The sequence below is a fragment of the Heteronotia binoei genome, chromosome 11, assembly GCF_032191835.1.
Source record: "Heteronotia binoei isolate CCM8104 ecotype False Entrance Well chromosome 11, APGP_CSIRO_Hbin_v1, whole genome shotgun sequence".
Taxonomy (NCBI): Eukaryota; Metazoa; Chordata; class Lepidosauria; order Squamata; family Gekkonidae; genus Heteronotia; species Heteronotia binoei.
The window spans coordinates 80258265-80285721 of NC_083233.1; the positions used below are offsets into that span (position 1 = coordinate 80258265).

General features: G+C 50.3%; 1 protein-coding gene across 1 annotated transcript in view; it reads left to right on the forward strand.

The window, feature by feature from the left end:
* The window catches only part of SH2B3 (SH2B adaptor protein 3), a 107063-nt gene that overhangs the window by 78680 nt on the left and 926 nt on the right, over nt 1-27457 (forward strand). Inside the window, exons 2-7 of the mRNA XM_060249359.1 lie at nt 15279-15380; nt 17596-17687; nt 21628-21713; nt 22762-22976; nt 24448-24619; nt 25044-25046. Of these exons, the coding sequence (XP_060105342.1) occupies nt 15279-15380; nt 17596-17687; nt 21628-21713; nt 22762-22976; nt 24448-24619; nt 25044-25046 (670 nt within the window). The remainder of the gene's footprint in view (nt 1-15278; nt 15381-17595; nt 17688-21627; nt 21714-22761; nt 22977-24447; nt 24620-25043; nt 25047-27457) is intronic.

The following is a 27457-nucleotide window of genomic DNA, read 5'->3' on the forward strand; positions in this document are numbered from 1 at the left end:
GCAGGCAGGCTGGAGTCCAAAGCAAGTCCAAGCTCAAAGTCCAGGAAGTCAAGCAGGAGCCAAGTCACCAATGCGGAAACACAAACCGGAATCAGATGTCAATGTCCAAAAGGCAAAAGGTCAGGTTGCCAAGGAAATCAAGCAGGTCAGGATCAGGAAGGAGCGTGGATGCAAGTCAGAGAATAGACTTGTTGCTTCCACAAGGTTACCAGGTCCTGGGTGGGAGCTATATGGGAGTCTCAATCAGCCTGCTCCCTGGGTGGCAGTGACTCTGCTAGAACTCAGGACTGAGACACCTGAAGCCTTGGCGTGCCTCATGTCTTCACTCTGAAAGTTCTTTCCAGAGCCTCCTTTGAACTCTTGAGATGGGAGAAGGAGAGCTTGGAGGAGATTGATTGTCAGCTGCTGACACTGGTGCCTGGAGAGGGGAAAAGCAGACTGAATATCCCTGGGCCAAAAGAAGTTAAACTTCAAAGCACCCGCACTCGGGCCTTTTCCGTTGCGGCCCCACAACTCTGGAACCAACTCCCAGAGGAGGTGCGGGCCCTGCGGAACTTAGACCAGTTCCGCAGGGCCTGCAAGACCGCCCTCTTCAAACAGGCGTTCACCAATAACTGAATTTAATGTTTACCGCCAGATTAATAACGTTTACCGCCAGTGTTAATTTAGGAATGTTTTAATTAATTATTGACTATTGACTGGTTTTAATGTGAATTTTAATGTGAATTTAATGTTTTTATTATTGTATTGTTTACTTGAAATGCTGTTAGCCGCCCTGAGCCTGCTTCGGCGGGGGAGGGCGGGATATAAATAAAATTTTACATTACATTACATTACATTGATGGGCCAGCTGCTGTTTGTTCAGCTGAGGAACTGACTGGCAACTCTTCCAGGTCTGTTAACCCTTCCAGCTCGTCCTCGTCAGGGCTCATGACACCTTGGGTTAAAGTGGACATTGCAAGTGATCTCTCACTAATGCCCTCCGATTCTGTCCAAGGGCTTCTGTCTGAGCCACAAGGGAGGTAGAGAAAATGTGGACTGGCCTTGTCCTAAGCTCTCGCAATGCCTGCCTTCTTCCTGACCAAGCAGACAGGCAGGAAATATTCAGACAGATGAGTGGACAGACTGTCTGGGGCAGTGATGCTCTGTATTCTTGGGGCAACACTGGGAAGGCTTCTAGTGGCCTGGCCCCACTGGTGGACCTCCTGATGGCACTTGGTTCTTTTGGCCAGTGTGTGACACAGAGTGTTGGACTGGATGGGCCATTGGCTTGATCCAGTGTGGTTTCTCTTCTGTTCTTATGTCTGGGGCAGTGATGCTCTGTATTCTTGATACTCATGGGGCAACAGTGGGAAGGCTTCTGGAGTTCTGGTCCCCGTTGGTGGACCTCTTGAAGGCACCTAGTTTTTTGGCCACTGTGTGACACAGAGTGTTGGACTGAATGGGCCATTAGCCTGATCCAACATGGCTTCTCTTACGTTCTTATGTGACACAGAGTGTTGGACTGGATGGGCCACTGGCCTGATCCAACATGGCTTCTCTTATGTTCTTATGTGACACAGAGTGTTGGACTGGATGGGCCACTGGCCTGATCCAACAGAGCTTCTCTTATGTTCTTATGTGACAAAGAGTGCTGGACTGGATGGGCCACTGGCCTGATCCAACAGAGCTTCTCTTATGTTCTTATGTGACAAAGAGTGTTGGACTGGAGGGGCCATTGGCCTGATCCAACAGAGCTTCTCTTATGTTCTTATGTGACAAAGAGTGCTGGACTGGATGGGCCACTGGCCTGATCCAACAGAGCTTCTCTTATGTTCTTATGTGACAAAGAGTGCTGGACTGGATGGGCCACTGGCCTGATCCAACAGAGCTTCTCTTATGTTCTTATGTGACACAGAGTGTTGGACTGGAGGGGCCATTGGCCTGATCCAACAGGGCTTCTCTTATGTTCTTATGTGACACAGAGTGTTGGACTGGATGGGCCACTGGCCTGATCCAACAGAGCTTCTCTTATGTTCTTATGTGACAAAGAGTGCTGGACTGGATGGGCCATTGGCCTGATCCAACAGGGCTTCTCTTATGTTCTTATGTGACACAGAGTGTTGGACTGGATGGGCCACTGGCCTGATCCAACAGAGCTTCTCTTATGTTCTTATGTGACACAGAGTGTTGGACTGGATGGGCCATTGGCCTGATCCAACATGGCTTCTCTTATGTTCTTATGTGACACAGAGTGTTGGACTGGATGGGCCACTGGCCTGATCCAACAGGGCTTCTCTCATGTTCTTATGTTCTTATGATTCTAGATGGGATCAAGCCAGAACTCTTTCTAGAAGCTCAAATGACTCAGCTGAAGCTTTTGGTCTCAACGTAAGAAGGCAATAGGTCCGAGTTTGAGTTCCAGCGGCACCTTTTAAGGCCAACAAAATTTACTTCTGGGGATAAGCTTTCATTTGCCTGCACACTTTGAAGAATTTGGTTAAACGTTGTTGGTCTTCAAGGTGCCCCCAGGCTCAAACTTGGCCCTATTGCTTCAGATCGACATGGGCACCCACCTGAAACTCTCTGGGATGGCCCAGAATGCTGGGGAAAGTAGAAGGCAGCAGGAAACGGGTTGACTCTCTGTCAAAGAAGCCACAAAAGGCCCTCCATTTGCAAGACCCAAGCAAGGCTGCTAACCGGGGTGGAAGGGGGGGGGTTGCAGCAGGAACTCCTTTGCATATTAGGCCACACCCTCCTGATGTAGCCAATCCTTCAGGAGCTTACAGTGGGCTTCGGAAGAAGATCCCTGTAAGCTCTTGGAGGGCTCGTGACATCAGTGGGGTGTGGCCTAATATTCAAAGGAGTTCCTGCTAAAAAAAAAAAGCCCTGTCTAAGGATGGGATGTTATGGAGGCCATTAATTGGGTTGTCAGAAGTCAAAAGTGTTGGCACAGGGGACTACCTTTACATTTTTTTTTAAGAGCCCTGTGGCACAGAGTGGTAACGCCGCAGTACTGCAGTCTGAGCTCCCTGCTCACGGCCTGAGTTCAATCCCCGGCGGAAGCTGGGTTTTCAGGTAGCCGGCCCGAGGATGACTCAGCCTTCCATCCTTCCGAGGTCGGTCAAATGAGTGCCCAGCTTGCTGGGGGGAAAGCGTAGATGACCTGGAAAGGCAATGGCAAAGCACCCCGTCAAAAGTCTGCCATGAAAACGCAGAGGGACTACCTTTTTAATTGGGTTGCCCGAAGTCAGAAGTGTTGCGATCAGGAGTGGAATTCTAGCAGGAGCTCCTTTGCATATTAAGCCACACACCCCTGATGTAGCCAGTCCTCCAGGAGCTTACAAAAAAGAGCCTTGTCAGCTCTTGGAGGATTGGCTACATCGAGGGGGGGGTGGCCTAATATGCAAAGGAGCTCCTGCTAGAATTCCAGCCCTGGTCGCGATGGTGCTTTTAACAGGCCCCTCTTTAGAGAAAGGAGCTTACGACAGCCCTGCGAAGGAATGCTCTCGCCGTTCGGAACAAATGATTTCGCAGCCCTGGGACAGGCTGACTTTGCCAGCCCTCTTCCCACCCCCCACCTACCTTTCCTCTGTCCCTAACAAGGAGGGAAAGCCCCCCCCCCCAGACCAATGCTGTTGGGAGAGCAGAGCCCTGGACAAATGCATCGTGTTGGTGGGAAGAGGCGACGGGAGACCCCCCCTCCCTCCTTGGGTTAGGGTCCTGGGCTCCTCCACCCAGGCCAGCCCTCTTCCCTGACAGGGGAAAGAGCAGACAGGTCGGAGGTCGCTGCCCTTTCCGAGGAGTCTGGCTCCCGAATCGCTCGCTCGCCTGTGGCTCACCATCCCTTCGACCCGAGAAGGATGTGAAACTTGGAAGGAAAAGAGCATGACCGAGATGGAAAGCAGAAGTTTACCTATTCCCAGATAGGCCCGAAGGAGGGAATATTTGGGGGTTTCAGCCTCATCCGCTTCTTGGGGCAAAAGGAAACCTGAATATGCATTTCGCCTCCCAGGACGTTACATTTAAGGGGAGGGACGGTGGCTCAGTGGTAGAGCATCTGCTTGGGAAGCAGAAGGTCCCAGGTTCAATCCCTGGTATCTCCAAAAAAGGCTTCAGGCAAATAGGTATGAAAAACCTCAGCTTGAGACCCTGGAAAGCCGCTGCCAATCTGAGAAGACAATACTGACTTTGATGGACCGAGGGTCTGATTCAGTATAAGGCAGCTTCATATGTTCATATGTTCATCCCGCCTTTCTCCCCAGTGGGGTTCTAGGCAGCTTACATATTGTCATCCTCCTCCTCCATTTTTATCCACACCTTTGGGGTAGGTTCAGGGGGAAATTTATCCAAGGTCAACCAGTGAGCTTCTGTCACAGAACGGGGATTCAGACCTGAGTCTCTCAGCCCCTAGTCCGGAGGTGGCCACACGTGGCTCATTCCCACATATTGTGTCTCTTGGGCCAACTTGGAAAAGGCATTTCTCTCTTTAAATCGTTTCTCCAAGCCATGCCAGCTGGTGGCTTGGTGAATGCATTTAAAGTTGCTTTCTATACACCTCTCCCTCCTTCCTCTCTCCCCATCTGCCTCCCTCCCTCGCAGCTCTCAAACATCTGACGTTTAAGAACATAAGAGAAGCCATGTTGGATCAGGCCAATGGCCCATCCAGTCCAACTCTCTGTGTCACATAAGAACATAAGAGAAGCCATGTTGGATCAGGCCAACGGCCCATCCAGTCCAACTCTTTGTGTCACATAAGAACAGAAGAGAAGCCATGTTGGATCAGGCCAATGGCCCATCCAGTCCAACTCTTTGTGTCACATAAGAACATAAGAGAAGCCATGTTGGATCAGGCCAATGGCCCATCCAGTCCAACACTCTGTGTCACATAAGAACATAAGAGAAGCCATGTTGGATCAGTCCAATGGCCCATCCAGTACAACACTTTGTGTAACACAGGGGCCAAAAAAAAGGAGGTTCACAAGTGGGGCTAGAAGCCGTTCCACTTTGCCCCCCCCCCACCAAGCACCAAGAATACAGAGCATCACTGCCCCAGACAGTTCCAACAATATGGTGTGGCTAATAGCCACTGATGGACCTTTGCTCCATATTTTTATCCAAACCCCTCTTGAAGCTGTCTAGGCTTGTAGCTGCCACCACCTCCTGTGGCAGTGAGTTCCACATGTTAATCACCCTTTGGGTGAAGAAGGACTACTTTTTATCCGTTCTAACCCGACTGCTCAGCAATTTCATTGAGTGCTCACGAGTTTGGTCCATTTTGGCAAATGGCACATGCAGAAGCTCAGATGAGGAAAACGGTTGTGGATTCTTTTTACGTTGCTCTCTCCACCCCACCCCTGTTGCCACCAGAGTTCCTCATTTTTGCCTTACCGGGCAAAAAATTGAGGTTGAGAAGGAAGGGGAATTGACTGAGCAGGGAAGGTGATTTTGAGCGGTGGGGTCTACGAATTCGAAAATGATATTTGGGCTGGGGAAATTTAGTCTACCTCACACCTTTCGCTGCACTCCCCCAATGTTCCCTCCAAGCCGCAGAGTCTTGCGAGCAAAAATTCTACTTTGTGAGCTACTGGCATGAAAGCTTTGAGCTGCTGCATCCATGATTGTGCTCTGCGGGCATCCTTCCTGAGCTGAGACAAAAATGTGTGAGCCGGAGGTTAGCTGACACTAACTCAGGTTAGAGGAAACACTACCCCCCTCCCCCAGCAAACCCACACAAATTCTTCCTTGAATTTGCAGGACTTAATAGTAGGGTTTTTTGGGGGGGGGGGCAAGTAGCCTCCTTTTGCTGCCTTCACTTCTTGGCTAGGGGTGGGGGTGGGAATTCCTGGGGCTGTTGGCTCCCCTCCTCTCCTGCGCAGCCTCTGTTTTCTCATCACACGTTCCATTTAGGGACAAGGGAATCAATCTTCCTCCCATTTCCTGGCGGGGGCATGTGTGCAGAGTGGGGGGGAGTTTTCTCCATCACCAAGCGGTTTCCCAGATGCTGAAATCCCCAACAGCTGTGCAGCTTCCTGTAGCTCCAGGAATGTTTTTGGCCCATGGACTTTCTTCTCCAGAAACTTCCTTCACCCAGCCCCTCTGGGCTCCCCCCTCCCTCCTCACCCCATCCGATGGGGTGCATCTGCCAGGATTCTTGGCTTTGGTGCTCCACCTGGCTACCAGTGCCCTTTTGCAAATGGCTGTGGCTGGATCCGTGTGTCTCCTCGCCTGCTTGTGAAACGCGAGTGAGTCACGTCTGCCCCTCTCGGCCAAGAGAATCTCTGAAGGCTCCCTGCCTGGAAAATCCGAGTATCAGCTGGGGCTGGAAACGGTCTGCCTGCTAAACCACTTGCGTCGGCTTCCTGCACTCCGTGCGTCACTTGCACCCGGATTCAAGGACGGGATGCCAGGACTCCAGACTCCAAAGCAAAGAGCGGAGCCAGTTCTTGCCTTTTTCCCACACTTCTCAGAGCTGGGCATGGACATATGAAGCTGCCTTCTACTGACTCAGACCCTCGGTCCATCAATGTCAGTCTTGTCTACTCAGACTGACAGCGGCTCTCCAGGGTCTCCAGCTGAGGTTTTCCATGCCTACTTGCCTGGACCCTTTTGAGTTGGAGATGCCGGGGATTGAACCTGGGACCTTCTGCTTACCAAGCAGATGCTCTACCCCTGAGCCACGATCCCTCCCATACATATGAACATCTGAAGCTGCCTTCTACTGAATCAGACCCTCGGTCCATCAAAGTCAGTCTTGTCTACTCAGACTGGCAGCAGCTCTCCAGCGTCTCAAGCTGAGTTTTTTTGTGCCTACTTTCCTGGACCCTTTTTAGCTGGAGATGCCGGGGATTGAACCTGGGAACTTCTACTTACCAAACCGATGCTCTACCACTGAGCCACCGTCCCTTCTCTGGCACAGGGACAGGGCCCTGCATCTGTGGCACACACTTGCAGTCTACATTTATGCCATCCAGAAGGAATGTCTGGGTATAGCTGATGGCAAAGGATAGCGAGCCCATTGACGGGAGCTTTGGACAGTCCAGCCTCCGGTGCTAGGCTATTCCAACACAGAATTTGGGTTTCCATATTGTGAGTGGCTTGGCTAGAGGGATCTCTAAAGTCTAAATCCTGGGCTCTCCCTATCTCCAAGTAGAATCCTAGAATCACAGAGTTGGAAGGGACCTCCAGGGTCATCTAGTCCAACCCGCTGCACAATGCAGGAAACTCACAAAGACCTCCCCCTAAATTCACAGGATCTTCATTGCTGTCAGAGGGCCGTCTAGCTTCTGTTGAAAAACCTCCAAGGAAGGAGGGCCCACCGCCTCCCGAGGAGGAAGCCGGTTCCACTGAGGAACCGCTCTAACTGTCAGGAAGTTCTTCCTCATGTTGAGCTGGAAACACTTCTGATTTAATTTCAACCCCTTGGTTCTGGTCCTACCTTCCAGGGCCACAGAAAACAATTCCACCCCATCCTCTCTATCACAGCCCTTCAAGGACTTGAAGATGGTGATCCTATCACCTCTCAGCCACCTCCTCTCCAGGCTAAACATGCCTCTCCAGACCCCTCATCCTCTCTATGACAGCCCTTCAAGGACTTGAAGATGGTGATCATATCACCTCTCAGCTGCCTCCTCTCCAGGCTAAACATGCCCTTCAACCTTCAAGTAGGCTTAGGCGTAACAAAGGGAGTTCCAGTTGGCAAAATCTCAAAATCTGGGATGGATGAGTAGGTCAGATGGGGTTTGGGGGGCAGGACAGAGAATTGTGGAGGGTGCCACGGCTATCAGAACAGACTAAGCAGAGGATGTAGAGCCATGTTTTGCAGAATGCAAGCTTGGCAGGCAGAAGGTCCCACGTTCAATCTCCAGCAGCATCTCCAGTTAAGAAGATCAAGTAGCAGGTGATGTGGAAGACCGCAGCCAGAAGAAGAAGGAGAAGAAGAAGAAGAAGACTGCAGATTTATACCCCGCCCTTCTCTCTGAATCAGAGACTCAGAGGTTTACAATCTCCTACATGTTCTCCCCCCACAACAGACACCCTCTGAGATGGGTGGGGCTGAGGGAACTCTGACAGAAGCTGCCCTTTCAAGGACCACTCCTATGAGAGCTATAGCTGACCCAGGGCCATTCCAGCAGCTGCAAGTGGAGGAGTGGGGAATCCCAGATAAGAGTCTGCACACGTAACCATTACAGCAAACTGAGACCTTGGACAGCTGCTGGCAATCCGAGTAGACAATATTGACCATGATGGTCCGATTCAGTAGAAGACAGCTTCACAGAAAAGGAAGGGACCGTGGCTCAGTGGTAGAACACATACTTGGCATGCAGAAAGTCTCAGGTTCAATCCCCGGCATCTCCACTTCAAAAGGATAAGGTAATACATGATGTGATGGAGTTCCACCTGAGACCTTGGAGAGCTGCTGCCAGTCTGAGTAGACAAGACTTACCTAGATGGACCAAGGGTCTGATTTGGTATGAGACAGCCTGGAATGGGTAGTGGCTGTGGCTCAGCAGTAGAGCAACTGCTTGGTAAGCAGAAGGTCCCAGGTTCAATCCCCGGCATCTTCAACTAGAAACGGTCCACGCAAGTAGGCATGAAGAACCTCAGCTTGAGACCCTGGAGAGCCATGAATGGGGCTGTGGCTCAGTGGCAGAGCATCTGCTTGGTAAGCAGAAGGTCCCAGGTTCAATCCCTGGCATCTCCAACTAAAAAGGGTCCAGGTGTGAAAAACCTCAGTTTGAGACCCTGGACAGCCATGAATGGGGCTGTGGCTCAGTGATAGAGCACTTGTTTGGCATGCAGAATGTCCCAGGTTCAATCCTCGACATCTCCATTTAAAAAGAGCAGGTAACAGGTGACGTGAAAGACTTCCACTCGAGAACTACAAGAGCTGCTGCCCGTCTGAGATGACAATTGTAGTCTCAATGGACTAGTGGCTTGGCTCTGTATAAAGCAGGTTCCTGCATCTGTTCTGTTTTGCTTGCAGAATCTGGTTGCTCTGGTGTTATTTTTCCCAAGTGGGACATTCGTTTTTTAACATTGATGATTCCCAGCCCAGTTCATGACGATAATTCTTGTATCAATCGATGGTGTGGTCTCATTTGGAGTACTGTGTGCAATTCGATCACCGCACCTCAAAAAGGATATTCTAGCATTGGGAAAAGTGCGGGGAAAGGCAACTAGAATGATTAAAGGGTTGGAACACTTTCCCTATGAAGAAAGGTTAGAACGCTTGGGGCTCTTGAGCTTGGAGAAACGTCGACTGCGGGGTGACATGATAGAAATTTACAAGATTATACATGGGATAGAGAAGGTAGAGAAAGAAGGACTTTTCTCCCTTTCTCACAATACGAGAACTCGTGGGCATTCAATGAAATTGTTGAGCGGTCGGGTTAGAACGGATAAAAGGAAGTACTTCACCCAAAGGGTGATTAACATATGGAATTCACTGTCGCAGGAGGTGGTGGCGGCTACAAGCATAGCCAGCTTCAGTGTGGGATTGGATAAGCATATGGACCAGAGGTCCATCAGTGGCTATTAGCCACAGCCTATTGTTGAAACTCTCTGTCTGGAGCAGGGATGCTCTGTATTCTTGTTGCTTGGGGGGGGGCACAGTGGGAGGGCTTCTAGTGGCCTGGCCCCACTGGTGGACTTCCTGATGGCACTTGGTGTTTGTTTGTTTTTTTGCCACTGTGTGACACAGAGTGTTGGACTGGATGGGCCATTGGTCTGATCCAACATGGCTTCTGTTCTCTTCTGTTCTATGTTCTTTCAGTCTTTGGGACCAGTGTGCTTGCAAGAGGGAAGGCGACCACACATGATTGTGGTTGGAAGCAAACGGGGAGAAAGCAATGCCCCCCCTCCCGACCCCATGGAAGCCCACTCAGGTTTGAAGTGGAACGATCCTGTTAAGTTTCTGACTGCCCCTGTTGTCGTCAGACAAACTTTTTGGTCTAGAACAGCCCAGGGCTGTTATCTCATTACATATACTAAACCCACTTTCACCAGGTACAGCTATAGATCCACAATATCCCAATATATTTTTCTGTTAGAATTGTGTATCAGAATAATGTTCTTTGTATTGACATACTCAAATAGGGATACTGGTTGTTTATCTCGTTACATATACTAACCCATCTTCCGCTATATTTTAATGTATTTCTTTTTAACGGCAAACTAGAATTATGTTTTATGTGTGGGTTACATGCTTAAATCGAACCTCTGAGAAACCTATGCTCTCATTTGAACCCAGAGCTCGCATTACAACAGATTCTCATTTCTTGCACTTCACACCCAGGCTACTTAATGGGTTTAACACATGGACATCAATCTGCTATTCCAACTTAATTACCCCTCGTTGTTGTTTCAGCCCAGTTGACATAAACTAACAAACACCAGACCCCCAACTTGTGACTCTTTTCCATGACTCTGCATACTAACTCACTGCCCGCTTTATATTTAGGACCGCTTGCCGTTCCATACTATTGTCTGACAAAATCTGCTTCTAGCACATGAAAGCTTCCATTCTGAATAAAACTTTGGTGGTCTGAAAGGACTCTTGCTTTGTAGGTAGAGAGGAGGAAGCTGGGATCGGGGAGGTTTTCAAACTCAGGCCAATGAGGACGGATGGAAGCTGTGTACTTTTCCCAGCCAGGATCCCAGCCAGGGAAACTATGATGGTGTGCCGAAACCGGCGGTGCGGGGTAGAAGCGGCTGGCGCAGAGAGCTTTGTCTGGAAGTCAAGGCTGGTTCTTATTTCTCCCACTGCGCAAAGTGGGAGACCAGACTCATTCCTTCCCCAGTCGCTGTTTCCCTGGATTCAGACTCTGGATTTTATAAGCCTTCTAACTTTACGGCTGCACGAGAGCCGTTCGGTGCCAGTGGCTGGATATTAAGAGCGATGTTCTCCCTAAGCTTGGGAGCAAAAATTCTCCTTTGTGCGCTACTGGCATTAATTAAAGTGATGAGCGAGTGATTTGGCTGCTGCATCGATGAGTTTGAGCCCGTGGCGCAGAGTGGTAAAGCTGCAGTACTGCAGTCCTAAGCTCTGCTCACGACCTGAGTTTGATCCCGGCGGAAGCTGGGTTCAGGTAGCCGGCTCAAGGTTGACTCAGCCTTCCATCCTTCCGAGGTCGGTCAAATGAGTACCCAGCTGGCTGGGGGAAAAGGGTAGATGACTGGGGAAGGCAAGGGCAAACCACGCCGTGAAAACGTCGCGAAAGCAACATCACCCCAGAGTCGGAAACGACTGGTGCTTGCACAGGGGACCTTTCCTTTCCCTTGCCTGCCCTTAAATAACCAGGAGCCCTTGCATGGACTTTTCATGGAGCTGTTTAAGTAGGAGCCCCGTGGTGCAGAGTGGTAAAGCTGCAGTACTGCAGTCCAAGCTGTCTGCTCACGACCTGAGTTCAATCCCGGCGGAAGCTGGGTTCAGGTTGCCGGCTCAAGGATGACTCAGCCTTCCATCCTTCTGAGGTCGGTCAAATGAGGACCCAGCTTGCTGGGGAGGGTGGGGGAAGCATAGATAACTGGGGAAGGCAAGGGCAAACCACCCCGCAAAAAGTCTGCCATGAAAACGTCATGATGCGACATCACCCCAGAGTCGGAAACGACGGGTGCTTGCACAGGGGTCTTTTTTCTTTTTATAAATTAGTTTGCTTTGGGGCCATCCTTCTTGAGCTAAGACCAAAATGTGTGAATCACAGAATCATAGAGTTGGAAGGTACCTCTAGTGTCATCTAGTCCAACCTCTGCACAATGCAGGAAACTCACAAACACCTCCCCCTAAATTCACAGGATCCTCATTGCTGTCAGATGGCCATCTAGCCTCTGTCTAAAAACCTCCAAGGAAGGAGAGCCCACCACCTCCCGAGGAAGCCTGTTCCACTGAGGAACTGCTCTGACGGTCAGGAGGTTCTTCCTAACGTTGAGCCCGAAAGTCTTTTGATTTAATTTCAACCCATTGGTTCTGGTCCTACCTTCCGGGGCCACAGAAAACAATTCCACACCATCCTGTAGATGACAGCCCTTCTAGTACTTGAAGATGGTGAGCCTATTACCTCTCAGCCGCCTCCTCTCCAGGCTAAACATCCCCAGCTCCTTCAACCTTTCCTCATAGGACTTGGTCTCCAGACCCCTCACCGTCTTCGTCACCCTCCTCTGGACCCGTTCCAGCTTGTCTAGATCCTTCTTAAAATGTGGTGCCCAAAACTGAACACAAGACTCCAGGTGAGGTCTTACCTGAGCAGACTGAAGCGACACCATCACATCACGTGATCTGGACGCTATACTTCTGTTGATACAGCCCAAAATTGCATTTGCCTTTTTAGCCACCGCATCACACTGTTGACTCATGTTCAGCGTATGATCCACTAAGACCCCTAGATCCTTTTCGCACATACTGCTGTGAGCTGGACGCTAAAAAACTGTGAGCCAGCTCACACTAACTCAGCTTAGTGGGAACACTGGTTAAGAGTGTCCTGGCTGAGAAGGGAAACCGGGAAGACCAATTTCTCTTCTGAGTTCTTGTGTGTGTGTGGGGGGGGTGTTTATGGGGACTGAAGCTACAGCAGAGAGGCCTGGATCCTCCCCACCGTGACAAATGAACCGATGCCCTTTGGCAGTCTGCCCCTTGGCCCAGCGTGCACCACCTTGCCAGTCGGCTTGCTGTCCATCTGGAATGTTGCCCGCTCCGCTGTCCAGCTGCCAGCCCTGGGATGACGCAGAGCCGTGGACCCTTTCCAGACCAGGCTCTTTGGGCACACGCAGGCCTTTTGGCCAGGCTGCCTGCCTGCTCGCTTGGAGGGGGGGAGGCTGTCTGCTGTCCAGCCGGCCTGGCTTCTTCCGCTTCTTCCACTCTCCACACACACCGGTTGCCTCTGGAGCAGCAAAACCTCTCTAGGGCAGCGGTCCCCAACCTTCTTGGCCCCAGGGACTGGTTTTGTGGAAGACAATTTTTCCACAGACTGGTGGGGGGGATGGTTTTGGAACAATACAATTGTGCATTTTCTTTTGGCGTGGTGGTTAAGTATTTATCTGGGGGAACCAGGTTTGATTCCCCACTCCTCCACTTGCAGCTGCTGGAATGGCCTTGGGTTAGCCAGAGCTATCGCGGGAGTTGTCCTTGAAAGGGCAGCTGCTTAGGGTGTCTGTTGTGTGTGTGTGTGTGGGGGGGGAAGATATAGGAGATTGTGAGGCACTCTGTGATTCGGAGTGGAGGGCAGGATATAAATCCAGTATCTTATTATTTATTTATTTATTTATGACTTATATCCCGCCCTTCCCACCAAAGGTGGCTCAAGGCGGCTCACAACAGATAATGAGACATAACATTAAATTAGCATTTAAATATATAAGCAGTTAAAACATTCAAAACATTTAAAAACCTTAAAAAACATCAAACCTTATAACAGTATCTATTAGCAATTATTACCTTATAATAATATAATAAACCTTATAAACAGTATGTATAGCAATATTATTATTACTACATTGTAATATATAATGAAATAATTATACAACTCACGGCCCAGTTGCTAACAGGCCACGGACCGGTACTGGTCCACATCCCAGGAGTTGGGGACTCCTGCTCTTGGGCATCTGCTTCCTTGGGGAGGAGGTTCTTCCAGCAAAGCCAGCCAGTGGTTTGGAGAATGCTTTTAAAGTTGCTTTCTTTCCACCTCTTCCTCCTTCCTCTCTCCACCATCTATTTGTGTCCCTCGGCCCTGATGTCCATGTCTTGCGGCTCTCAAACATCTGACGTTTATTCTATTTGGCTCTTACGTTAAGCAAGTTTGGGCACCCTTGCTCTAGGAAGTCTCATTGAATTCACTCTGCCTTACTTGTAGGCAAACCCTCTCTAGGGCGTCTGCTTCCTTGGGGAGGAGAAAAGCTCCACAGCTCACCTTGGGTGGGGAAGGTGCACCCTCTTCACAGAGGCACTCTGCGCATTGCCCAGAAATCCTGCAAGCTTTTGCAGTCTGTGGGCTCGTTTAAACTGAAGGCACAGATTTCACGGTTGCATCTTGCATCTGTATCTCTTCGCAAGAAGTCTTGAGAAGCCAGCCAATCGAGAGGAGGGGATATGAGTGCCATGCCATAACTGAGTGCCTCTGAGCATGAGCAAAATGCTTTTTCTTTGGGAAGGAAGCTTTTTTAATTTATTTTTAAAATTGCAAGGTAGCAGCCAGGTGGGCTGTGGGGAAGTGGTACCTATGAGGAAATGATTAGGGTTTGTAGAATCTTTCGGGATCTCTCCAGACGTTTCGTTCTCAGCTGCGGAGAACATCCTCAGTGGCGTTGCAGCTGGAGCAGGCGCTCAGACCTTCTTGGCTGCTGTGCATTGAGTGGACAATGCACAGCAGCCAAGAAGGTTTGAGCGCCTGCTCCGGCTGCAACACCACTGAGGATGTTCTCCGCAGCTGAGAACGAAACGTCTGGAAGGAAAACTTTCTCCAGTAGAACACGGCACTTGATCCCGAAAGATTCTACAAACCCTAATGATGTTACCAGCCATGAAAACCTGAAATCTTTGATATGAGGAAATGCTTAAGCTTATTTGGGCCTTTGGAGGGGGGAGGATTGAAGAAGGGTTATAACGGGGGCTTGCGAACAAGCAGGTTGAACCAAGTCCAGGGGAACCTTTAAGATAAACAAAGTTTAATTCTGGGTAGAATCTTTTGTAGCAAGCGCAGCATAGCATTAAAGCACAGCATAGCATTGTACAATTGAATACACATGACAAGAGGAACAAGATGGAGTGACTCTTGACAATGAACAGACGTGAGAACTGAATGACTTAGCATGTGCAGTTGAGATAAAGAACCCGACATCTCTGTTAAGCCCTGGGGGATCCATAATCCTTGTTCCGAATGTTGTAATAATTTGTAATTCAGTAATCTCCCATTTCAGTCTGTTTCTGAAATTCCTTTGCAGTAAAACAGCTACTTCGAGGCATTGAGTGCCCCTGGGGGGCTGAAATGTTTACCTATAGGTTTCTCAGTGTTCTGATGCTTGATGTCAGATTTCTGTCCCTGGATCCTTTGGCGTAGGGTCTGGCCGTTTGCCCTGTGTAGGGAACTGAGCAAGCAGATTATTTTCTATAAAACATTTATTAGCTGCCTTTCTTCCTGACAGAGCCCAAGGTGGCTGACAACAGATATAACCACACACATTAAAAACATAAAACCCAAAATTTAAAATCACTCCTGCATGGAGCTGGCCTGGTCTTGGCCTTGGTCTAATCTCTGGGGTAGAGCTACCGCTGGGCTCACCATGGTCTCTTCTGCCTCTCCTTGCAGTGTTCTAAGCCAAAGCTGCAGACTCCCTGCTCAGCCATCCAGGAAATCCGACGGTGCACCCGCCTGGAGATGCCTGATAACCTCCACACCTTTGTGCTCAAGGTAAGAAGGAGATGGGCAGTGCTTGGCCACGTGGGCCTCGTGGTCCCCACCGAAGCAGGAAGGAGGAGAGACAGACGTGCCCAACTTTCCCCGGCAAGGTGGTCTGTGCGGCTGCCGTCTGGGTGCAGAATTCCAACCATGTGGGCTCTTTCGTTGACGCAGAGTAGCCCAGGCTTCTGGGGATTTCTGGGAGAGGCAGATGCTTGGTGCCCTGATGATCTAGACGGGCATCGTTTGAGCTCAGTTGGAGCAGCGCCTGGTTTGGGTTCCATGTTGTCAAGAGTCCATTAACTGTGTGTGAATCTGACCAAGTGGAGTCTGACTGCCTAGCACCATGGGCGAAGCTAACTTGTGGTGCTCCCTTGGCGGTGATAACATCACCGAGTCACATTGCGGGGGAGGTGCCCAGTTTGGTGCCCCCAGAAAGCCAGCACCCTAGGCCAGGGGTGTCAAACATGCAACCCGAGGGCCAAATCAGGCCCCTGGAGGGCTCCTATCAGGCCCCGGAGCAACTGGCTGGTGTCTGCTTCCTTCTCCCTCTCTCTTGCCTCCTCTGCATCAAAGCTTACTTTGCAAGGCTTGCTCAATTGCACAGGAGCTACAAAGCAAAGCCTCTGTTTTCTCAACTGGATAAGGGTTCCTCCCTTGGGGACAAACGGGAGGGGGGCAGAGCTTGCTTTGTCAGGCTCTCTCAATCACACAGCAGAGCTACTGAGCCAAGCCTCTCTTCCTTCTATTGGCTGAGGCTCCTCCCCCTCCTGGTCCTCTGGGGGAGAAAGGAAAGAGGCAGAGCTTCCTTTGCCCAGTGCCCTGGATTGCACAGGAGAGATACAGAGAAAGCACCTTCAAGACCAACGAGTGCTAATGTTTGAAGCATGTTTTATTTTAAGCTTTTAAAAAAATCTTTGTGTTTGTCTGTGTCCTTTATAAATTTATAAAGTTTATATCTCTAAGAACATAAGAACATCAGAGAAGCCATGTTGGATCAGGCCAATGGCCCATCCAGTACAACACTCTGTGTCCCACAGTGGCCAAAAAACCCAAGTGCCATCAGGAGGTCCACCAGTGGGGCCAGGACATTAGAAGCCTTCCCACTGTGCCCCCCACACGCACAAAGAATACAGAGCATTACTGCATCAGACATAAGAACCTAAGAGAAGCCATGTTGGATCAGGCCAATGGCCCATCCATTCCAACACTCTGTGTCACGTAAGAACATAAGAGAAGCCATGTTGGATCAGGCCAATGGCCCATCCAATCCAACACCCTGTGTCACATAAGAACATAAGAGAAGCCATGTTGGATCAGGCCAATGGCTCATCCAGTCCAACACTCTGTGTCACATAGTGGCCAATGTATGTATGTGTGTGTGTGTGTATACACACATATGCATACATACATATACACACATACACACACACACACATATATATATATACACACACACACACACACACACACTGTGGCTAATAGCCACTGATGGACTTCTGCTCCATATTTTTATCCAATCCCCTCTTGAAGCTGGCTATGCTTGTAGCCGCCACCACCTCCTGTGAAGAAGAAGAAGAAGATATTGGATTTATATCCCGCCCTCCACTCCGAAGAGTCTCAGAGCGGCTCACAATCTGCTTTCCCTTCCTCCCCCACAACAGACACCCTGTGAGGTGGGTGGGGCTGGAGAGGGCTCTCACAGCAGCTGCCCTTTCAAGGACAACCTATGCCAGAGCTATGGCTGACCCAAGGCCATGCTACCAGGAGCAAGTGGAGGAGTGGGGAATCAAACCCGGTTCTCCCAGATAAGAGTCTGTACACTTAACCACTATACCAAACTGGCAGTGAATTCCACATGTTAATCACCCTTTGGGTGAAGAAGGGCTTCCTTTTATCCGTTTTAACCCGACTGCTCAGCAATTTAATTGAATGCCCACGAGTTCTTGTACTGTGAGAAAGGGAGAAAAGGACTTCTTTCTCTACTTTTTCTACTCTCTGCTACCTGCCATTACACCATGGCCCGGCTCAACAAGGTCTCATCGATGTCAGATCCGGCCCTCATAACAAATGAGTTTGACATCCCTGCCCCAGGCAGTCGCCTAGCTGGCCTCGTCTGGCTGGCAGACGCTTTGTTGGCAAGATCTGTTGGTCTTTTGGCTGCAGCAAAAGGTATTGCTGTCCTGCTTCTGAAATATCTTTCTGCCCCTTCTTCCCACCTCCCCAGGTGAACGCCTCCACAGACGTCATATTTGAGGCTGGAGACGAGCAGCAGCTTCATTCCTGGATGTCTGAAATCAAAGAATGCTTCCGTCGGGGGTAAGGCCTTCCTTGGGGCTGGGGGTGTGAGATAGCCCTGCAGAATCCGAACTTCCTGAGAAACTCTGCTTGCTTTTGAAATCAGGAAGGTTCTAGCCCTCATGGCTCCAAAAATAAAGTTTCCACTTGCGTGTGTGTGTGTATGTACGTGTGTGATGCCCAGAGAAACCTCAGATGCTACAGAGGATTGGGGGCGGGGGGGGGGGGAGAACCAATTTGGTGCAGTGGTTAACTGTGCGGACTCTTATCTGGGAGAACCGGGTTTGATTCCCCACTCCTCCACTTGCAGCTGCTGGCATGGCCTTGGGTCAGCCATAGCTCTGGCAGAGGTTGTCCTTGAAAGGGCAGCTTCTGTCAGAGCTCTCTCAGCTCCACCCACCTCACAGGGTGTCTGTCTTCTGAAAGCCAGTTTGGTGTAGTGCTTAAGTGTGTGGACTCTTCTCTGGGAGAACCGGGTTTGATTCCCCACTCCTCCACTTGCAGCTGCTGGAATTGCCTTGGGTCAGCCGTAGTTCTGGCAGAGGTTGTCCTTGAAAGGGCAGCTGCTGTGAGAGCCCTCTCAGCCCCACCTTCCTCACAGGGTGCCTGTTATGGGGGGAGAAGATAAAGGAGATTGTAAGCCACTCTATGATTCAGAGAGAAGGGCAGGGTATAAATCTGCAATTCTTCTTCTTCACTCTCGGTAGTTTTTTGCAGTTCCCCAGGAAAGAATTGCAGGATTGAGCTGGGTGCAAGTCCAGAAGCACCTCAGAGACCATCAGAATTGTTCAGAGACTCAAAGCTCTGCTCATCAGAAGGGATTAGAGTTGCTACAGAATGGTTAAGAAATACTGCAGAGTAAGCTGTGCAGAACCCCAGATGGTGGAGCTCAGAACTTCAGTTCTTATGTCATGAGCTACAATTCCTATTACCCCAGGAGCTGCCAAACTTGATTAACATAAGAGCCACATAGAATAAACATCAGATGTTTGAGAGCTGCAAGACAGAGAGGGAGAGATAGAGTTTGGGGGAGGTAGAAAGAAAGCAACTTTAACTTTAAACACATTCTGTCGTGGATCGATTCTATCGACCGGGGGGGGGGGGGAGGTGCTTCCTTGCACCAGGGGAAAGCACCACCATTAGGGGAACAGATGTGCAGCATCCAACCCACTCCCTTCTTTTGAATTCTCTCCTTGCAGTAGGTCTCCTTTCTCTCCTCCCAAGTCCAGGTATGTCTCTCTTCCCAGTCTCTCACCCACTGCTTTGAATGCCTAGAGGCACTCTTTTAAGATGCTAGTTAGTAACACCTTTAAGACAAGCAGTTTTTATTGTAGCATAGGCTTTTGAGAAACACAGCTCTCTTCCTCAGATGCATCTGAGAAGAGAGCTGTGTTTTTCAAAAGCTTATGCTACGCTAAACGTTGTCAGTCTTAAAGGTGCCACTGGACTCTTTGCCTTTTTGAAGCAACAGATGAACTTCTAACTTCTCTGGCTCTATGATTTTAAGATGCTGCAAGAGATAAACATGCATCTACTCCATATTAATCCCCCCCTTTACTTTATCTCTCCTCTGGTTCTCATGGCCTTCAAATCCCTTTTCAGCCCCTGAAATTTCATTCCAGGGTAGCTTTGGGTCAGCATTTTCTCTCTGGCCTCCTTTACAGGGCTGTTGTGTAGATTACCATGACAATGTGTGCGCCTACACACTTTGAATGCTGCAAGCAAGGCACTTTGTCTCCTTGCCTGGCCAGTCTGTATGCAGAATGTATCATAAGGAACGCTGGGTTGGATTTAGTTGAAGGTGGAGTGGAAGATGGAGGGACAGTGGCTCAGTGGTAGAGCATCTGCTTGGTAAGCAGAAGGTCCCAGGTTCAATCCCCGGCATCTCCAACTAAAAGGGATCCAGGCAAGTAGGTGTGAAGAACCTCAGCTTGGTGAGACTCTGGAGAGCCGCTGCCAGTCTGAGTAGACAAGACTGACTTTGATGGACTGAGGCTCTGATTCAATAGAAGGCAGCTTCATATGTTCATATGTATGGGAGGGATCGTGGCTCAGGGGGTATAGAAGGTCCCAGGGTAAGCAGAAGGTCCCAGGTTCAATCCCCAGCATCTCCCAACTCAAAAGGGTCCAGGCAAGTAGGCATGAAAAACCTCAGCTTGAGACCCTGGAGAGCAGGGGAGAGATGGTGGCTCAGTGGCAGAGCATCTGCTTGGTAAGCAGGAGGTCCCAGGTTCAATCCCCGGCATCTCCAACTAAAAAGGGTCCAGGTAAGTAGGCGTGAAAAACCTCAGCTTGAGACCCTGGAGAGCCGCTGCCAGTCTGAGTAGACAAGACTGACTTTGATGGACTGAGGGTCTGATTCAGTAGAAGGCAGCTTCAGACGTTCATAAAAGTGGTGGAAGTTTGAGATACATTGATACATGACAGGCAGAAAATAGTAAACCGTGGGCTGCCGAAAGGACACATCCGTGGGTTCTAGACCAAACCAAGCCTGACCTCTCCCTAGAAGTTAAAATGACTAAATTGAAGCTGTTGTGTTGGATCCCATTATGAGAAGACAAGAGTCCCTGGGAAAGACAGTCATGCTGCGAAAGGTCAGAGGCCGCTGGAAAAGAGGAAGGCCCACCCCCGGATGGATGGACTCAGCCAAGGAAGCCGCAGCCCTCAGTTGATGAGACCTGAGCAAAGCTATTAAGGATCGATTGGAGGTCCTGAATTCATAGGCTCACTGAAACTGGGCTGATTCCGCACTAACCTTGCTCCACGCCAGGCTTCCGTTTCTCTCCGGAGCAAGCTAGCGATTTTTGCAACAGCTGCTCCGCGCAAACATTTTGCACAGGGAAAACCCGCGATTTGCTGTTCCCCAGCGTAAACCTGTTTTTTTCAGGTTTACACTGGCGTGGCAAATCGTGGGGTTTCCCTGTGCAAAATGGTTGCGCGGAGCAGCTGGTGCAAAAATCGCTAGCTTGCAGCGGAAAGAAACGGAAGCCTGGCGTGGAGCAAGGTTAGTGCGGAATCAACCTTGGAAGCAACTTAGCAGCATTTAACACCCACACACCCACAGGAGTGTCACAAATATAAGATAAGAAGAAGATAATAGATTTATATCCCGTCCTTTACTCTGAATCTCAGCGTCTCAGAGTGGTCATAACCTTCCCTCCTCCCAACACAGACACCCTGTGAGGTAGATGAAGATATTGGATTTATATCCCACCCTCCACTCCGAAGAGTCTCAGAGCAGCTCACAATCTCCTTTCCCTTCCTCCCCCACAACAGACACCCTGTGAGGTAGATGAAGATATTGGATTTATATCCCGCCCTCCACTCCGAAGAGTCTCAGAGCGGCTCACAATCTCCTTTCCCTTCCTCCCCCACAACAAACACCCTGTGAGGTAGATGAAGATATTGGATTTATATCCCGCCCTCCACTCCGAAGAGTCTCAGAGCAGCTCACAATCTCCTTTCCCTTCCTCCCCCACAACAGACACCCTGTGAGGTAGATGAAGATATTGGATTTATATCCCACCCTCCACTCCGAAGAGTCTCAGAGCGGCTCACAATCTCCTTTCCCTTCCTCCCCCACAACAGACCCCCTGTGAGGTGGGTGGGGCTGGAGAGGGCTCTCACAGCAGCTGTCCTTTCAAGGACAACCTCTGCCAGAGCTATGGCGGACCCAAGGCCATGCTAGCAGGTGCAAGTGGAGGAGTGGGGAATCAAACCTGGTTCTCCCAGATAAGAGTCCGCACACTTAACCACTACACCAAACTGGCTCTTACAGCAGCTGCCCTTTTAAGGACAACTCCTACAAGAGCTATGACTGACCCAAGGCCATTCCAGCAGCTGCAAGTGGAGGAGTGGGGAATCAAACCTAGTTTTCCCAGATGAGAGTCTGCGCACTTCACCACTGCACCGAACTGCCATGTAATATTCTAAGATGGAATATCTCTTTCTCCTCTCTCAGGTCAGATCTTGAGCTGAACTCCGAGTCTCCCTCAGAAACAGTGACCGCCAGCCCCACAAGCAGCAGCACCGACTCTCTTAGCCAAGGTACTTGTAACCAGTGTTCTGTCTAAGCCAGAGCTGGCTCGTTTTTTAGCCACCGGCTCACACAGTTTTGTCTTAGCTCAGGAAGAACATAAGAACATAAGAGCAGCCATGTTGGATCAGGCCAGTGGCCCATCCAGTCCAACACTCTGTGTCACCCAGGGGCCAAAAAAACCAAAAAACTTCTCTGGCTCTATGATTTTAAGATGCTGCAAGAGATAAACATGCGTCTACTCCATATTAACCCCCCTTTACTTTATCTCTCCTCCAGTTCTCATGGCCTTCAAATCCCTTTGCAGCCCCTGAAATTTCATTCCAGGGTAGCTTTGGGTCAGCATTTTCTCTCTGGCCTCCTTTACAGGGCTGTTGTGTAGATTACCATGACAATGTGTGTGCCTACTTTTGAACGCTGCAAGCAAGGTACTTTGTCTCCTTGCCTGGCCAGTCTGTATGCAGAATGTATCATAAGGAAAGCTGGGTTGGATTTAGTTGAAGGTGGAGTGGAAGATGGAGGGACAGTGGCTCAGTGGTAGAGCATCTGCTTGGTAAGCAGAAGGTCCCAGGTTCAATCCCTGGCATCTCCAACTAAAAAGGGTCCAAGCAAGTAGGCGTGAAGAACCTCAGCTTGAGACCCTGGAGAGCCATGAATGGGACTGTGGCTCAGTGGCAGAGCATCTGCTTGGTAAGCAGAAGGTCCCAGGTTCAATCCCTGGCATCTCCAACTAAAAAGGGTCCAAGCAAGTAGGCGTGAAGAACCTCAGCTTGAGACCCTGGAGAGCCATGAATGGGACTGTGGCTCAGTGGCAGAGCATCTGCTTGGTAAGCAGAAGGTCCCAGGTTCAATCCCTGGCATCTCCCACTAAAAAGGGTCCAGGCAAGTAGGCGTGAAAAACCTCAGCTTGAGACCCTGGAGAGCTGCTGCCAGTCTGAGTTGACAAGACTGACTTTGACGGACCAAGGGTCTGATTCAGTAGAAGGCAGTTTCATGCGTTCATTTCACAGCAGTTCTGTTTCTGACGGAGCAAGTCGACCGCTTCTCTCTCCCTCCCAGGTGCGACGCAGCCTGGCCCATCCGATCCACCGTGCCAGAAGACTGACCGGTACCTGTCGTCCTACCCCTGGTTCCACGGGCCCATTTCTCGAGTCAAAGCTGCCCAACTGGTCCAGCTGCAGGGACTTGAAGGCCACGGGGTCTTCCTCATCCGACAGAGTGAAACCCGCCGGGGAGAATACGTCCTCACCTTCAACTTCCAAGGGAGAGCAAAGGTAAAGCACCTGCCAGGAAGGACCAGGGTGGGTGCGTGGGTCGTTTTTCCATCTCTGTAGTGGAATCAGCAAGTAAGGCAAAGAACAAGCACCGTCCTTTCTCTCCTACATCAGAGACAGGCAAAATCTGCAGAACAGGATTTCTTTTGTTGAGTTCTCTCAGCTTGGAGGACCTCTTGGTAGCTTTTATCTCCAGCTTTTTAAAACAAGGAACGCTTTGAAGGGAAGGACTTCTAGATCTCCTTAATGCAGTAGGATCTCCCTTAGGTCCTGGGAGAAAGGCAGGGGTATAAATAACGTCAGGACTTTTTTTGTAGCAGGAACTCCTTTGCATATTAGGCCACACCCTCCTGATGTAGCCAATCCTCCAAGAGCTTACAGGGCTCTTAGTACAGGGCCTGCTGTAAGCTCCAGGAGGATTGGCTACATCAGGGGTGTGTGGCCTAATAGGCAAAGGAGTTCCTGCTAACAGAGAGCCAGTTTGGTGCAGTGGTTTAGTGTGCGGACTCTTATCTGGGAGAATCGGGTTTGATTCTCCACTCCTCCACTTGCAGCTGCTGGAATGGCCTTGGGTCAGCCGTAGCTCTTGTAGGAGTTGTCCTTGAAAGGGCAGCTGCTGTCTCAGCCCCACCTAGCTCACAGGGTGTCTGTTGTAGAGGAGAAAGGGAAAGGAGATTGTGAGCCGCTCTGAGACTCTGAGGGCAGGATGTAAATCCAATATCATAATTATCATCTTCTTCTTCTACAAAGAAAGCCCTGAATATAGCAAATCAATAAAATTAGGAATATGGGGAGAGGGGTGTCTAGAAAGTTCTAGCAGGGAAGGAGAAGGAACAAGGCCTTTCCATCTATTTATTATTTATTTGATTTATATCCCGCCCTACTCCACCGAAGCGGGCTCAGGGCAGCTTACAATACAAAATTCTAACATAGAATTCAAATTTTAAATATAATAGCAATTTACATAGTTAAGAAATTAAAACATTAAAAACAGTGCATCAGTCCAACAACATACGATCTATACACTTCCTTCGGTATTTTGGTAGTTTGGTGGTTTGGGGCCGGTCAGTTATAGGCCAACTGGAAGAGGACTGTCTTACAGGCCCTGCGGAATTGTCCAATATCCCGCAGGGCCCTGACCTCCTCCGGTAACTGGTTCCACCAGCAAGGGGCTGTTATTGAGAAGGCCCTGTCCCTGGTTGACTTCAACCGGGCCTCCTTTGGCCCAGGGATTACGAGCAGATTTTGGGAGCCAGATCGCAGTGCTCTCTGGGGAACATATGGGAAGAGACGGTCCCTAAGGTAGGCAGGTCCTAGACCATATAGGGCTTTAAAGGTAATAACCAGCACCTTGTACCGGACTCGGTACATTATTATTACTCGGTATATTATAACTGCATTCTTGTGTAGAATTCCCGCCACGGAGTTGGTCGTGGTTTGCTAACGTGCCCCCTTCCCGCTTTCTTGGCAGCACCTGCGGCTCTCGCTGACGGAGCGGGGCCAGTGTCGGGTCCAGCACCTCCACTTCCCCTCCATTATGGACATGTTGCTCCATTTCCAACGGTATCCCATCCCTCTGGAATGCGGCGCCCCCTGCGACGTGCGGCTGTCGAGCTACATGGTGGTTGTCCCCCACGCACAAGGTGAGAGGGACCGGGGGGGGGGGAGCCCGACTTATGCTCACGGCCTTTGGTAACCACTGAGCGAGCAGGGTGGGCGTGCAGCGTATGTTCTGGAGAGTCCCACTTTTTCCAAGTAATCGGGGAGGAAAGTCCCCCTCGCTGTTTCCAGCAGCTGTTTCTACTCGCTCTTCCCTTGGACTGCTCAGAAGGAAAGCAGAAACTCGCGACCGCAGTGGGATCGGCGATCGAGTGCGTATGTGTCTGGCATGCGAATGCGATCTTTTACAACCAAACACAGCGATGCTTTGGTTTGGGTACACAGCAGGGCATGCCTGCTTCTGTTCTTTTGGGGAGACGTAGCTCAGCTTCTCAGTCTGCGGGTCAGGAAGATCGAATACGAAGCGAAAACATGCCGAGATGGTAGGAAAAGGCCTCGTGCTTCAAGCTGGTTTATAGCGAATCGGTCGGTCCACCAAAGTCAGCCTTGTCTATTCATAAGAACATAAGAGAAGCCTTGTTGGATCAGGCCAATGGCCCATCCAGTCCAACGCTCTGTGTCACACAGGGGCCAAAAAACCCATCAGGTCTGCCAGTGGGGCCAGGACACTAGAAGCCCTCCCACTGTGCCCCCCCAAAGCACCAAGAAGACAGAGCATCACTGCCCCAGACAGAGAGTTCCAACAATACGCTATGGCTAATAGCCACTTATCGACCTCTGCTCCATATTTCTCCAATCTCCTCTTGAAGCTGCCTGTCTGTGCTTGCAGCTGCCACCACCTCCTGTGGCAGTGAATTCCATGTGTTAATCACCCTTTGGGTGAAGGACTTCCTTTTATTGGTGTGTGAGAGCCAGTTTGGTATAGTGGTTAAATGTGCGGACTCTTATCTGGGAGAACCGGATTTGATTCCCCACTCCTCCACTTGCACCTGCTGGCATAGCCTTGGGTCAGCCAGAGGTCATACAGAGCTGTCTTTGAAAGGGCAGTTTCTGTCAGAGCTCTCGGGGGGGGGGGGGAGAAGGTAAAGGAGATTGTGACCGCTCTGAGACCCTGAGATTCAGAATATAGGGTAGGATATAAATCCAATATCTTCTTTATCTGTTTTAACTCGACTGTGATGCTCTGTCTTCTTGGTGCTTGGGTGAGGACCACAGTGGGAGGGCTTCTAGTGTCCTGGCCCTGCTGGTGGACCTCCTGATGGCATCTGGGTTTTTTGGCCACTGTGTGAAACAGAGCGTGCTGGACTGGATGGGCCATTGGATCCAGCATGGCTTCTCTTATGTTCTTATGTCTGGGGCAGTGATGCTCTGCATTCTTGGTCCTTGCGGGGGTGGGGGGAACAGTGGAAGGGCTTCTAGTGTCCTGGCCCCACTGGTGGACCTCCTGATGGCACCTGGGTTTTTTGGCCACCAGGTGACACAAAGTATTCGACTGGATGGGCCATTGGCCTGATCCAACATGGCTTCTCTGATGTTCTTATGTGACACAGAGTGTTGGACTGGGTGGGCCATTGGCCTGATCCAACATGGCTTCTCATGTTCTTATCAGATGTGCCATTGACTGATACGGACTGTGGGTTGTCTTGATCCAAGACCAGACAGGGCCTCTATTCATTTCCTCAGGATTGTGTGCTTGGAGGAGCCCTGCAGGTGTGTCTGGGTGCAGAATGCAGCTTCTTGAGCTGCAATCACCTTTTTCTTTTAAGGCACGCATCTCACCCTCTTGGGGAGCAGTGGCGAAACTTGCTTAACGTAAGAGCCGCACAGAATAAACATTAGATGTTTGAGAGCAGGGCTGACCTTGCCACTAGACAAGCTAGGTGACTGCCGAGGGCGCTGGTCTTCTGGGGCGCCAGATTGGATGCCCCCCCGCGTGACTCGGTTACATTATCAGTGTGTGTGTGTGTGGGGGGGTGCCAGACAGTCTAGGGCAGGGGTGGGGAACAGTGACTCTCCAGATGTTTTTTTGCCCACAACTCCCATCGGCCCCAGCCATTGGCCATGCTGGCTGGGGCTGATGGGAGTTGTAGACAAAAAAATATCTGGAGAGCCACTGTTCCTCACCCCGGGTTTAGGGCCAACCCTGTTTGAGACAGGAAGAAAGGAAGGAATCATAGAATCATAGAGTTGGAAGGGACCTCCAGGGTCATCTCGTCCAACCTTCACAATGCAGGAAACTCACAAACACCGCCCCCTAAATTCACAGGATCTTCTTTGCTGTCCGATGGCCATCTAGCCTCTGTTGAAAAACCTCCAAGGAAGGAGAGCCCACCACCTCCCGAGGAGGAAGCCTGTTCCACTTAGGAACCGCTCTAACGGTCATAGAATCCTAGAGTTGGAAGGGACCTCCAGGGTCATCTAGTCCAACCCCCTGCACAATGCAGGAAACTCACAAACACTTCCCCCTAAATTCACAGAATCTTCATTGCTGTCAGGGGGCCATCTGGCCTCTGTTGAAAAACCTCCAAGGAAGGAGAGCCCACCACCTCCCGAGGAGGAAGCTTGTTCCACTGAGGAACTGCTCTAACGGTCAGGCAGTTCATAGAATCACAGAGTTGGAAGAGACCTCCAGGGTCATCTAGTCCAACCCCCTGCACAATGCAAGAAACTCACCAACACCTCCCCCTAAATTCACAGGATCTTCAATGATGTCGGATGGATGGATGGATGGGTGGATCGATGGATGGATGGATGGATGGATGGATGGAAAGAAGAAAGGAAGAAAGATGGGGAGGGAGAGGTGGAAAGAAAGTAGCTTTAAATGCCTTCTCAAGCCAACCAACGGGATGGTGGAAGCTTCAAGAGCCGCGCAATATGTGTGAAAGAGCCCAGTGTGGCTCCCAAGCTGCAGTTTGGTCACC